Here is a 13167-nt window from a genome sequence, read left to right as displayed (position 1 = left end):
CCACGCCGTCTACCTTGGACTTCAACAGCGGTCTTGACAGTCATTTACACTTGAATAACGAGACTTATAAACAGATTTTAAATTAAAAAACAAACACTGACATTTTTTTTTAATGATCTCAAATATATAATGATTTAAGATATCGCAAGACAACTTCCGGGTCGTTAAGTCCCGCCCATGTTTCTGCGGTTAACATAAAGCGGTATGTATTGACGTTTTTATCATAACCTACGACTTTTTGTGTAGATATAAATAAGTGGACGGACACCATGTCATGCTTTCTGTCTGCATTGGCATAGGTGTTAATGTTTTTTATAACGTTCTTTCGTGAAGACTTTTAATGACAAAACAAAGAGAATCTCAGCCAAAATGTTGACACAGCACATACATTTATAGGTTCTGTAATATTTTACATTTTATATTGTATTTAAACAAATGTCAGTGCATTTGTTTTTGACTATTACATACGATTTTAAATGTTTGTTGTTAGAAAAATATATAAAAAATATTTACCAGTGTCATGTTACTATATCATTTATAAAGAGTATTTTTTATCAAAATTTACATTTAAAAAAATGTTTCCTACTTTGCCATTTGAGACACAACCTAGTAAATTGTCCTATATAGATTTCAAGAGAATACTCATCTAGACACACTATCCTGAGAGACCATGGGGTTTTTCTATCATAAAAACTTCCTGTTTCATAGTTGTGTCAAAACTAAATGTAACAAAGTGTACTTTATTAAGTAAGTTTACTTATGCAGTCTAAATGCTTTTATTTTGACAGAGAGCACAATTCGTCAAGAATGACCTCTCACCCTGTTGACCCGTATATCTTCATTTCTGACACGCTGCCTTCTGACCCCCGCTTCATGCCACCACTCACCAATGGGCTGCTGGGTTGGAGAGTTTTTGACAGAATTATGCATATGGGCGGGGTTTATAACGGCGAGGGCGGGGCCTGTCACCGGGCTGACATTCCATGTCCACTGGCCGTACAAATGAAGCCAGACGAAGTAGGACGTCATATGTACGAGTTAGACATGCGTAAAGGTTGGACTTAAATCATGCACATAAACTTTAAATTCATAATATTATAATGTAATTAATGTTTCTCTCTCTCTTGCTCGCCCCCTGTCTCTCTGTACCAGGTATATTCTCTCACACTGTGGTCACTCTTCACGTTGAAGCTTCTCAGGTGTTGTACACTCACCGGCAGCATTCGAACCTTCTGGTCATGGAGGTTCACCTTCAGCGTTTGGCACCCAGTGCACAACCAATCACAGTTCACTTGGAGAGTTCTTTCCACCCTCAGAGTGATGACATCACTTTCCGAAAAGCACCTGACTATAAGGAAGGGAGGTACGTCCTCACTTCCTACTAAAATATGATTTGATAGCAGTGTAGCAGGCCGCCCCCACTAACCCAGGTCATATTCTCTTCAGGCATATTTTTGGACAGACCAACTCTTCAGAAGTTCCTGGAGGAATCAGCCCATTTGTGCACATGATCTGGACGCCTGTATCGACTTCTGTAACGCTCCCGTCCGACCAGAGCCAATGCGGCTGGGTTTTTCTGGTCGCTGTTGCTGAGACCAGCGAGAGCGCCCAATCATATTACCAAACTGGTTTGGAGCTTATTGCTGCTGGTGACTTACGCCCCTCCCACCTGAGCAGTTGGACAGAACTGTGGTTGGGGAGCAGCGTAGAGGTGGTTGGCCCTGAAACCTTGAACCGTGCTTTGATTGGCTGCATGTTTTATCTTCTTAGTGCATTCCCATCTTTGGATGAATCAGCTAAGCAGTTTGGGGGAGTCAGTCCTGGGGGTCTGTCAAATGGGGGCAAAGATGAAGATTACCTTGGACACGTGTTTTGGGACCAGGTGAGTCACACAGGTGCACTGTTGGAGAAAATGTTGCTTTAAAAAATGTATTTATCCCGTTACCCCGACGCTGATCGAGGCCATCAGACAGTATAAAACAATCACAGAGTCTCATGAAAATTATATTCTTTGGATTTATGACCATTCGGCTCCCCTATAGGACACATGGATGTATCCTGGTATTTCTCTCTTTTATCCCAAACTGGCCAAGGCTGTTCTGGAATACCGTATACGAACAATAGACGGCGCCCGTGTAAATGCCCAACAGATGGGCTATAAGGTACCATGCTTAGTTTTAGTGTTGTGCATTAATGAGTCATATGAAAATTCCGCTTTTTTTCTGCCCATACTTCTGTTGTTTCAGGGATTTAAGTTTCCATGGGAAAGCGCGGTAACGGGTTGTGACGTTTGTCCAGATGACCTCATCGTTCAGCAAGAAATCCACATCAATGGAGACGTGATTCTTGCTTTCAAACAATACTTTTATCTCACACAGGTTAAGACACTGCAAGCACACTTAAGCACTTTTTTTACATCAGCAAAGTCTTTACAACATTTGTGCTTCACAAAGGACCTGGAGATGTTCAAGGTGGAACGGGGAAGCGAGGTGGTATGGGGGGTTGCTGACTACTGGGTTTCAAGGGTAACCTGGGACCCCGCCAATGACGAGTACCAGATTAAAGGTAAATTAAAGTGATTTTATTGTCAATGATGTCACTTTTTGATAATTTCTGATGTATTTACTAATATGTGATTTAACTTCTTCGTCGCGACTACAGTAAATGCCAGTTTTTCAGATATTGTTCTAGAAGCCGTGTGAGGTTTTGTTTATATATTGTTCGTCCAAAAGGGGTTATACCTCCGGATGAGTACTACACCAATGTTGACAACTCAGTGTTTACAAATGCTGTCGCCCAGTGCAGGTGTGCGTGCATGTTTTTTTCTACCTTTTTTGAGCCAGTTAACAAAACAATTAGCATAGAAGATATAATATTTTACATGATTTTTTCTTTCTCTCTGGTGTCAAGTCTCCGGTTTGCTTTGGAGTTGGCCAGCCGTTTATCGCGCACCCCTCCTCCTGAATGGCAGGATATTGCTGATAAGATCAAAATACCCTTTGACCCGGAACTGAAGTATCATCCCGAGTTTGATGGCTACACACAGGGTGAGATCCTAGTTTTGTTTTTCTAAGTGAACAAGTAATACGATTAACAATTTCGTGGCTGAATAAAAGCTATGTTTACTCAATTTTATATTCCACAGGAACTAAAGTCAAGCAGGCAGACACAGTGTTGCTCGGATACCCTTTGGGCATGTCCATGACCCCAGAGGTCAGACAGAATGATCTGGAAATATACGAGGGTGTCACAGATCCGCTTGGACCAGCCATGACCTGGGTAGTGCTGAGCTTTGTTCACAAACCGGCTCCAAGCAACACAGACTATGCTGTGTTTTTGTGTGGAGTATGTATTTATCATGCAATGTGTGTGTAGGGTATGTTTGCAGTTGGTTGGCTTGAACTTGGTGAGGCTGAAAAAGCACAAGAGCTTCTGCAAAAATGTTTCAAAAATATCCAGAAACCATTTCAGGTACTTTCCACTACATAGTTATACATTGGCAGCTTTTTTATTTGCATCCGTGGCCTTTTGCTTTCAGTGTGATGAATTTAGGAGTAGCGATATTGTTCAGACTGGCTATTGTTTTTCTTTGTGTAGGTATGGAGTGAGTCATCTGATGGCTCTGGTTGTGTAAACTTTCTCACCGGTATGGGCGGCTTTCTTCAAGCAGTGCTCTTCGGCTATACTGGTTTCAGGTGAATCTCTCTTTCACAGCATCCAATTAAAATCCAGCTTACTACTTCCTGAATGGATGCTCAAGAGAAGCACATTGCATTGTGGGACACTGTATTCCACACACTGTGCTTGCGTTTTAGTGCCTATTTTCAATGTTGTAGAATGAGAGTCACTTCTTAATAAGATTTGATGTTTTTATCAGAGTGCAGAAGGAGTGCCTCGCATTCGCACCTTTGCTACCACAGGAAGTTGATGAACTCGATGTAAAAGGCGTGTGTTACCTTGGCAACAAGATGGATTGGTTGGTTAAGAGTACAGAAGTGAGTGTGACGGTGAGGAAGCCTGCGGCAGGTTCTGGGAATAAGGAACCAGATGCTCTTGCAGTTGTCCTGAATACAGGAACCACAATCCCCCTGTTGCCAGGTAATAAACTATAACTTAAACTGAACAAAAACTGACAATAAATAATAATAGCTAATAGCTCCTAATCCTATATATTTTCCAAAATAACCCAAATATATAAATCTAGTTACATTCATAGTTATTTACCATGTATAACTAAACAGCATACAAGATTGTGTAAGATAGATAAAAAATATAAATTTGTGTCAAATATTTATCATGTGATATTTTTGTTGGTTGTCCACAGGACAGTCGGTGACGTTTTCACGGCAACCTGGTCAGATCCGAAAACAGATTTCCGGCTCCTACTGCTGGCCTCTCTGATGATCTGGTCCTCTGTGCGCTTTGTTTGCCCAATTGATTTCTATCCAAAGTTGGAAAATAACAATAAAAATAATAAACGTTTTTTTTATAAATACTAGAATGAAGCATTTTGTTATTTATATCACGTACTTGGAAACAAATGTATAGGATAAAATCCCTTTTTTAATGAAAGCGTCTGCCAAATGCACAATGTTAATGTAAATATATTTGTACATGTTTGTATTGATTCACATTTATGTATACACTACAATCTATGTACTGTACAAATGCCACATAAATAATTACAATATATAACAATGGTTATTATTCATATTCAAATATAATCTTTTGATATACTAACAAAAAGTTGTTCAAAGATGTTTGATAAGCATCATTTCGGTGTAAACTGAAATAATAAATAGGGTGGAATAAATAACCAGATTATCATAAATAACGTTGTCAATAATATTGATATTTATTATATTTTGTATTAGTACATATCAATCTGACAAAAACAATACGTCCTCGCTAGTGTTGACGAGCGTCATTTCGTGTTACGTCGTATTCGTTCGGTAATCTCCGTATTCGTTCGGTAATTTCCGCCTGGTCGTCTTCCTGTGTTGATCCCGTCCCCAGTAAAGGCACTGGGAGGCCATTACCCTTCTAACCATTTTCTTTTGAACACCCTACAGAAACCGTTTATCTATTCCGTGCAAGCAGCGAGAGCGATTATTGGATACGTGCGCATTTATAGAGCACAAGGGACGTGCAGCTCGCCCCGAGAATCCTTCGGATTATTTCGGCTGGATTCGTGTTTTGAAATGGACGAGACTGAACCGGCGGCGAAAGCGCTCGAGTTGGGCGACGCGGAAGCGGTTGTAGTTTCGGATACCGAATCGGAGGCCGAAGTTGCAACGATGACTGTGATCGGAGAAACGGGAAACATCGACATAGCCGAATCACTGCCGAACCCGGACGATGCCGAAAGCGCGTTTACAGGTCAGTGTATGCGTGCGCACCGGATGATATTATTGCTTTATTCACTAACATGACAATCGGCTCATCATATTTGAGCTTTTGTTTCAGTTTATGATCATTCGGTCCATCCTATATTTTATTTATATTATTTATTTATAACGGTATCTTACCACGTTAATAATAAAAAACTCGCTCTTTTGAACTACAAACCTTTTATGGACAAAATCACGACGTTTGAAATAGTTAATAGTTTGGATTCCAACCCTTTTCTGTCAACTATTTATATAGTTAACGTTACTTGTGTACATACATTGTTTCAAAAAGTGCAATAGAAATAAAACACATTTTTATTATGACTAAAATATCACATTCGTGGGTAAAGAGTTGAAGGACCTATAGATTGAAGGCACTAGGTAAGATGCACTTGATAAAAGTGTCTGGCAAAAAACACTTTTCAATTGGACGCAATACATTTATTTTTTAACCAATGTATATTATGTGTGTGTCAGGTCAAAATAAAGCCTTAACATTACAATATTCTTTAAAAAAACATTTTTCTCATATACATTAGATATAAACATCAAACATTGAATTACATGATTTAACAATTTATGTAGATTTGAAACCTTAACTCTTTTAAACCTCAGTATACCTTGAAAATGGTATTCGACCCATGCCTACTGCCAAATGCAAGACTTCGAAGAGCAACATCTTGTGTTTACAACAACAATATTATGAACAAACTTTAAAACATCTACGTGTCCTAGAAGTCACCGCAGTCACCGTTGGAGATGTTCACAACGGAGAGGACACTGTGTTTACATCCTCCGTGGGCGCCGCAGCTTCCATCCCTGAACACGTGCTGGTAAGAAAACGCTTTATCTGATGGACCCGTGGGACTCTTCCAAGTTCATAAGTCTAGTCTTATTTCGGATGATAATGACAGAGATGTTGTGATTGATACAGACGGGCAGAACCACGCTTCAGATCGGAGACAGTCTGAGCTCCCAGAAGGCCACGCTGATAGTGGTGCACACGGATGGAAGCATCGTGGACGCCACCGGGCTGAAGGGTACCACAACACCAATGACACCTGGTGTGTGTGTGACGCGCTGTTGTTAGGTTGTGCTGTTCAAAAAATATAGATCTATTCTATCTTCGATTGTGTACAAATTCAGCTGCGGTCACACATACTGTAACTATTTCTTTCAAAACCTCCTTTGATTGATAATAGTTTATATTTTTGTATATTTTATGACAGTGTTTTATTGTGTTGTTTGATTGTTTTATTTGTATATAAGTCGAAATGTATATAAAAGTGTCATTTTTCTTCTTCTCTGACATCGTCTCAGGTCCTCAGACCCCGACCACCCCTCTGATGTCTGGACATGATAAGGACGTCTCAAAGTACAACTGGGATCCCTCAGTGTACGACAATGAGCTTCCGGTGCGCTGCAGGAACACAAGCGGGATCCTTTACAAAAACAGACTGGGCTCAGGTACACACTGCTCACAAGAGGGCGTCCACAGTCCGCTGAATCTCAAGCTTGACTTGTATAGTACAGTCATTCCCTGTGTTGCCATGTTCTTCACAAAACCCCTCCTAACTTTAAGTGTGCAAATGTATGTATATCTTTACGTCGTCAAGAGGTTATCGTGGCTGAATGCATATTAACTTTTGATTTCAGGTGGTAAAGGGCGCTGTATCAAACACAACAACAACTGGTACACCCCGACAGAGTTTGAGGGCATGTCGGGTAGGGCGAGCAGCAAAGACTGGAAGAGGAGCATCCGCTACGCCGGACGACCTCTGCAGTGTCTCATTCAGGTCAGACCGGACATCACACGCGCATACGTACACTCATACAGCTCACAGTACCCTTTCCAAAAATACCCAGAGGCACAATCAAAAGGATCTACAGCTATAGTACTTTAGCAATGCGTGTGTGTGTGTGTGTGTGTGTGTGTTGCAGGAGCGCATTCTGAACCCGCATGCGGCGTCCTGCACGTGTGCAGCCTGCTGCGATGATCTGTCCACAGTGAGTGATACGCTGGCATAATCTGATCAATCATAATCACTAGACCTGAACATAAGGAAATTGTGTGTTGTCTTATGTGAGCATTTCTTAACACGGTACGTGTGCCACATTACAGATGCTTTCTTTGTTTTTCTACTTCAGTGCACCAAGGACGGATCTTTCGAAGCGGAAAACATTACTATGGTAAATAGTTTGGTGTCGGGGGTGGTTTTGTCAGATTGCTTTAAGAAGAGCGCTCCAGAATCTTATTCTGTCCTTCTTGCAGACGGGCCCCGTAAGACTGTTCGTCCCTTATAAAAGAAGGAAGAAGGACAATGAACGCTCAACTTCTCCGGAGAAGAAGGACGTTCAGACACCAAAGAACATCACCCTGACTCCAGGGGCAACGTGTAAGAGCCTGTGTAACACCAGATATTATCACGTGAACACATGGTTTTGTTAAGTGAGGAGATAATGAAAGATCCATTCTATAAATATTAGTTGTTACGACTTTGATACGACGCAAAGCATATCATCGCAAAAGGAAAACCACGGGCAGACCGTTAATGGATAAATGTTCACGGCTCTCTGTCTGATCTCAGTTACAGTCACTCCATCCGGACAGTTCGTCTCTCCATCCGGACAGATCACCACATCAGGCATGCTGACTTTTGACCGAACGACTTCAGGAGAGGCGACGGCCATCGTCTCCGACAGCCCTGTGCCTGCTGACGTTTTCACCAGCACAGCTGGTGAGTGATGGGCCTAAACACACATGCTCTATACATATAACATGACGCCGTTCTATCATATTCAAGCTTTGCCATTTAACGTGGTATTTGGATCAGAAGGACCGAGGTTAAAACTCTCTCCCGCCTCCGAGTCCCAGGACTGGCCCGTTTCTGACTGGTTTTTGGCTGAAGAGGAGTGTTATTTTTAGAGGTCTTTGTGTGTGATGGAGCCTGAATCTATCTGAACCCAGCATGTGTCTCAAATAATGAGTTGTGCTTTTTGTAGCAGTTTTGTAACCTATCCAGTTTGGGTGACTCCCGTTAAATGTCACAGCGGTAGGACAGATGGGATTTTGGGTCTGTTCTGATGTGGGTCGTGCTTGGTCTGTCTAAACCAATCCCAGTATAAAAACAGAATAACGCTTTATTTTCAAACTTCAAGTCGATATCAGTAAACTCCTTCATCTAGGTGCTTTCAGATATGAAGTTTTGAAACTTAAAGTGATAGATCACCCGATTACGAAAATTCTGTCATCATTTTCTCACACTATTATCAATTCAAACCTTTATGACTTTGCAGAACACAAAAGAAGATATTTTAAAGAAAAGTTGGTAACCGAACAGCACTGGACCCCATTGACTTCTGGTTTATTGACACAAAACCAATGCAAGTGAATGGGTTCCCGTTAACAACTTTGGTTGTTTTCCGTTCATAGATATTGCTTGAAATCTATCTGTCAGTCTTCTTTTAGGCGAAGTTAACAGGGTGTAAATTCTTCTTTAGTATTTCTGTGTAAAGACCTCGACCCAGAGACCGTGACCGGTTCCATGTCACTGATCAAGTTGCGTGTTTTGAAAAATCCCGGAAAGACATCAGTTGTTTTTGATAAAGGAACAGCTCAGCTTGCTTAAACTGGTGCAGGAAAATACTATAATCTTAAAAAGACCCAAACGTTGTTCTTTCAAATGAAATCTCAACGATTTTTTTAATTGATTAACATTTGCAGGATAGCCCATCAAATGACATCCACCTGAATTTTGTACTTTTTTGTTAAGCCAGGGACTTTAAAAAACATACACGCTGTAAGCCTGTCTTCTCCTGTTGATCCAGTCTGTCTGGTTTCTTTTGCAAATTTTAAATGATTTGGGGTCAGGGTTAAAGAAATGGACACGACTATAGTCAAGGTCAACAGAATCATCAGCCCAGAGGAAAATAATTTTGCTCAAAGGTCGTTCTTCCTACTGTTCTATTATGACATTTGTCATCAGTAATATCGTGCAGAAATGTTTTTTTCTCCCTCCTCAGTGTTGACCACCCTCCCCGCGCTGGCCGTAGTGCCCCAGCAGGCAGTGGAACAGTCTAAACCCACGCCAGCAGTGGCGCTGGCGAACGGATTAGAGACGAGCGAGCAGCACACGTGGCTTTACCTGGAGGAGATGGCCAACACGCTTCTGAATAACGTCCAGCAGCTCAAAGTCCTGATCGCACAAGCTAAACAGACCAGTCAGGGTGGACCGCACACCGTTATCAGTCCGGAGAAAACCAACAGCGCCCGGAAAGAGGTCATTTCTCTGAATTTGTGTTGCATACAATTGTAGTTGATCGGCACTAAATGTGTTTCTCTGTCACGACTAAACAAATCATCAACAAAATGTATTCGGATTCATGGGATGTACTGTAGTTTACGGGGGAGGTAGAAACATACGATTGTGATGCTAGCAACCTTGACTGAGCCAATAAGTGGACGTCGGGGATCAGTAAATGAATTGTAAATGAAATAAAAGTAAAGTAATAAAGCATTTTTGGTTTAACCACTTTATAAAGATTCATCTTATTGCCATTCTACAGGTCTTTCAGACTCAGCTGTCACTCGACGATGAACCCGATGGGAAAATCACTGAAATTATCATCAAGGCAAGTGAACTGATTTCACCTTTTCTTCTTTTTCATCAAGCTTTCCTTAAACATGGCACTAGCATTGCCAAGGTCGTGGGTTCCAAATCCCAGGCGATTGCACATACTTGGAAACCAATGTATAGTATAAAAGCGTCTGGCAAATGCGTAAATGTAAGTGTTCATGGTAAAATGGTTTTTGTGATGGTTGGGGAGCTCGTGCAGTTTTGCAAGCAGTCAGTGGCTCATCTTTCATGGTTTGATTTTTGCCGTTTGTCAGCATGACGAGGCGGTACGTGTTGACACAGATAATTCCATTGACAATCGTGGTTTGGTAGAAGAGGACATATGACAGCACTACCAACCACCGAGACTGACTGAAAAGGGTTGGAATCCAAATCTATTAGTTTTGTTCGATTTTTAGCAGTTACATTGAAATGTTTCAATACAGATCCAACCACATTAAACAATTCGGAGACAATTACACATTTATTAGCGATTGCTGCGTTATTTTATCGAACAAAACTGTGGAAGCACTCATTACCGTCACACATGGTCACCTGCTGTGTGCACGTGGCAGGTGGTTGGATGTGACGGACAGCTGAGGGAAAGAGGGAGAGATTGAAGCAGAACTATCACAATGTCTGAAGATGGGGGTTGAAAATACACGGTTGATTGGGTAGAAAAGCACAATATTTTCCTTTCAAAACCTTTCATTTTCTTTCATTATTTATATAAGTAAAAGGTTCACCCAGAAATAATTGACTCTGAATTATAATTGACTTGGAAAGACAATTCAACCTCATGCGGTTCCAGACCTTTATGTCCACTATTCTCTTTTGCATCTGAATTAAACAGTAGCATTTTTTTATCATTTTAGTATTAAGAAAACAGATATAACCCCCCATGATGTACTAAAATAATAACATGTATATGTTTTCCTGTTTTTCAGCACATGTGTGTAAATTGTGGACGAGAGGCTTCGAGCGAATGCACGGGGTGTCATAAAGTTCATTACTGCTCCGGCTTCTGTCAGCGGCGGGTAAGTCCGGCCGAGCGATCGCCATCACCTCATGCTAGTTAGAGCTTCTTATTTTATTTTTGGACCCGTGTCTACGCAGGACTGGAAGGAACATCAACTGAGCTGCTGTCATCCGAGTGCCGCCATCAGCATTCAGGAAGAGACCCAGATTACCAGCGTGGACACGGAGAAAGGAAAGGTCTAATGTTCTCCGTCACGTCACCGGACCTCCGTCCCTCGTCCTGCGCCTAATGACGTTTCCATTCATGTGTTTTAGTTTAGCTATAAAGCCTTATTTTAGTAGCTTCCTCGCACGCTTTTCTCACTGTGACTTCTGTGAATTCTGTCAGTGAAGGTGACAAATTCTGTCATCATTTATTAATGTGGTCCTAATCCCACTTGACCATCTTTCTTCTACAATAAACATATTTGTTGTGCCACAGAACAAAGTCATGTTTGTAACAACAGATGTCTTATTTTTGGATGTATTGATATTCCTTTATATGGACCAAAGACCAACACAAAAGTGTGTTTTCCTGTTTCTTCAAAGCTCAGACCAATTTAAATGTAAAGTTTAAAATACAATTCACAGCCTCCACTTTAGATTTCCCTTGAGCACCTCACAAAGTTTTAATCATCTCTGTTTGTACCTCGGCATTTAAATCCAAATCAATGTGTGGGGAAAGAAAATTGTTGGGGGAATTATAGAAACGCCACTCAACGGATTCAGACAAAATACTGCCACTCACAATATTCCAAAACAGGAGCCGAAGGAGAACGTTTTTTCATTTAACAGGTCAATGAAATTAAACAGATACTGGCATCGGAGATGCACAAATGTACACCTTGTACGGTTTCATTCAAAGCAATTTACAGTGCATTTAAGTTATATGACCTTCTAAGTATTCATTTTGTGTAACAGAAACACAGTGTGACATGCTATAGGCTTTAGTTTAAAATTGAACCCAGAACTTTTTGCTGCAGAATATCTGATATTTTAATTATTTAATTACAGAACAAAAAATAATTAAAGAAATTCTTTAAAAGAACAAAGAATTATTAAAGAAAGAATAGAAGAAGACTTGACTTCATTAGGGGATGACGTCTCTTCTGAGGTTTCTTATATAAGTTCTGATATCAAGGTCAGGCCGTTTGCAGAGTTCTCTAATGGGGTCCAAAAAGATTTATGAATATTAAAAAAGGCCAATATGAACATGTTTGAAGTGCATTTGTCTTTGTAAGGTCTTTCCGAGGTCTTACTGTGCTTTCTTTTAAATTGAGGAAGAACATATTCTGTTCTTTTTTTAAGTCTTTCGAGCTGAAAAACAGATATGTGCTTTATTATTTCAAGTCTTCTCAAAACATACGTTTTCTGTGAGCGTGTGAGGGACGCCAATGGCGGGAAAGACGTTTGTGCCACATTACGTCAGAGCTGCCTCGCGTTTGCGCCACGCGGGTTGTTCGCAAAAGCAGTGTTGTTTTTAGTAGCCTAACGAGATGCGTTGCTTTTTTATAAAAAGTGAATGAATCCAAATAGAAACTTTAACCATAACCTTCATCTTCAACTTAAGACATTGACAATTCGTTTTTTTCAAGACCTAAAACTCAATTAAACCTGATTGGTTGACAATATGTGACAACTAAAAACATTTTGCATAAAGGATTTTTACCTAATCTGAAAGCGGATTTGTTTGGACATGACCATTTCTGGCAGAGATACAACCGTTTAAAACTGGAATCTAAGGGGACAAAAAAACGAAATATTTAGAAATCGCCCTTGAAGTTGTTAGTTAGAGACAGGCCATCCGATCACAAAAATAAAGGTTTTATATATATTTACGGTAGGAAATTTACAAACTTAAGTTCCTCATGATTTTTGATATTATTTACCCATGCAATGTATTTTTGGCTTTTCCTAAAAATGTTTCTGTGCCACTTAAGACTGGTTTTGTGATCCAGGGTCACATATTTTACGAAAAATAAACAAATTGAACAAAATGCTTTTACTATAGTATGCAGTTTAACTGTTTGTAGTAAATAAAGTAAACATACTTTATTCATAGCCTCAGTTAAATCTTAACTTAAAACAGTTAAGTTTCAAGTGTTTTACACAGTTTTGCAGTGATTATTATAAATGATTTATCC

The 13167-nt window shown here is 40.3% G+C and overlaps 2 protein-coding genes across 7 annotated transcripts; both read left to right on the top strand.

Annotated features, from left to right (window-relative positions):
* The first annotated feature begins 147 nt into the window (after positions 1–147).
* pgghg (protein-glucosylgalactosylhydroxylysine glucosidase) lies at positions 148–4487 on the top strand. 3 transcript variants are annotated; one of them, XM_079450738.1, is made up of 14 exons: positions 148–202; positions 789–1054; positions 1153–1363; positions 1447–1882; positions 2043–2162; positions 2247–2378; positions 2454–2565; positions 2733–2805; positions 2911–3047; positions 3146–3279; positions 3376–3471; positions 3598–3695; positions 3878–4098; positions 4325–4487. In XM_079450738.1, the coding sequence occupies exons 2-14, from the start codon at positions 808–810 to the stop codon at positions 4399–4401; spliced, it is 2094 nt and encodes a 697-aa protein (XP_079306864.1). In that variant the 5' UTR covers positions 148–202; positions 789–807; the 3' UTR covers positions 4402–4487. The 3 variants fall into 3 exon arrangements, with proteins under 3 accessions (XP_079306864.1, XP_079306862.1, XP_079306863.1); XM_079450736.1 differs by having other exon boundaries at positions 2043–2378; XM_079450737.1 differs by lacking the exon at positions 148–202 and adding an exon at positions 289–396 and having other exon boundaries at positions 2043–2378.
* A 432-nt stretch (positions 4488–4919) lies between these two features.
* On the top strand, positions 4920–11862 carry deaf1 (DEAF1 transcription factor). Of its 4 annotated transcripts, none has more exons than XM_079450734.1 (13): positions 4920–5379; positions 6126–6223; positions 6325–6430; positions 6711–6857; positions 7047–7186; positions 7332–7397; positions 7539–7580; positions 7663–7786; positions 7979–8128; positions 9414–9670; positions 9957–10022; positions 10954–11043; positions 11123–11862. In XM_079450734.1, exons 1-13 carry the CDS (start codon positions 5202–5204, stop codon positions 11225–11227), a joined length of 1569 nt encoding a protein of 522 aa, XP_079306860.1. In that variant the 5' UTR covers positions 4920–5201; the 3' UTR covers positions 11228–11862. The 4 variants fall into 4 exon arrangements, with proteins under 4 accessions (XP_079306860.1, XP_079306858.1, XP_079306861.1 ...); XM_079450732.1 differs by having other exon boundaries at positions 6325–6454; XM_079450735.1 differs by having other exon boundaries at positions 4998–5379; positions 6129–6223.
* The last annotated feature ends 1305 nt before the right edge of the window (positions 11863–13167 follow it).

Source organism: Barbatula barbatula, assembly GCF_947034865.1.
Source record: "Barbatula barbatula genome assembly, chromosome: 25".
Taxonomy (NCBI): Eukaryota; Metazoa; Chordata; class Actinopteri; order Cypriniformes; family Nemacheilidae; genus Barbatula; species Barbatula barbatula.
This window is presented reverse-complemented; position numbering and strand designations above follow the sequence as displayed.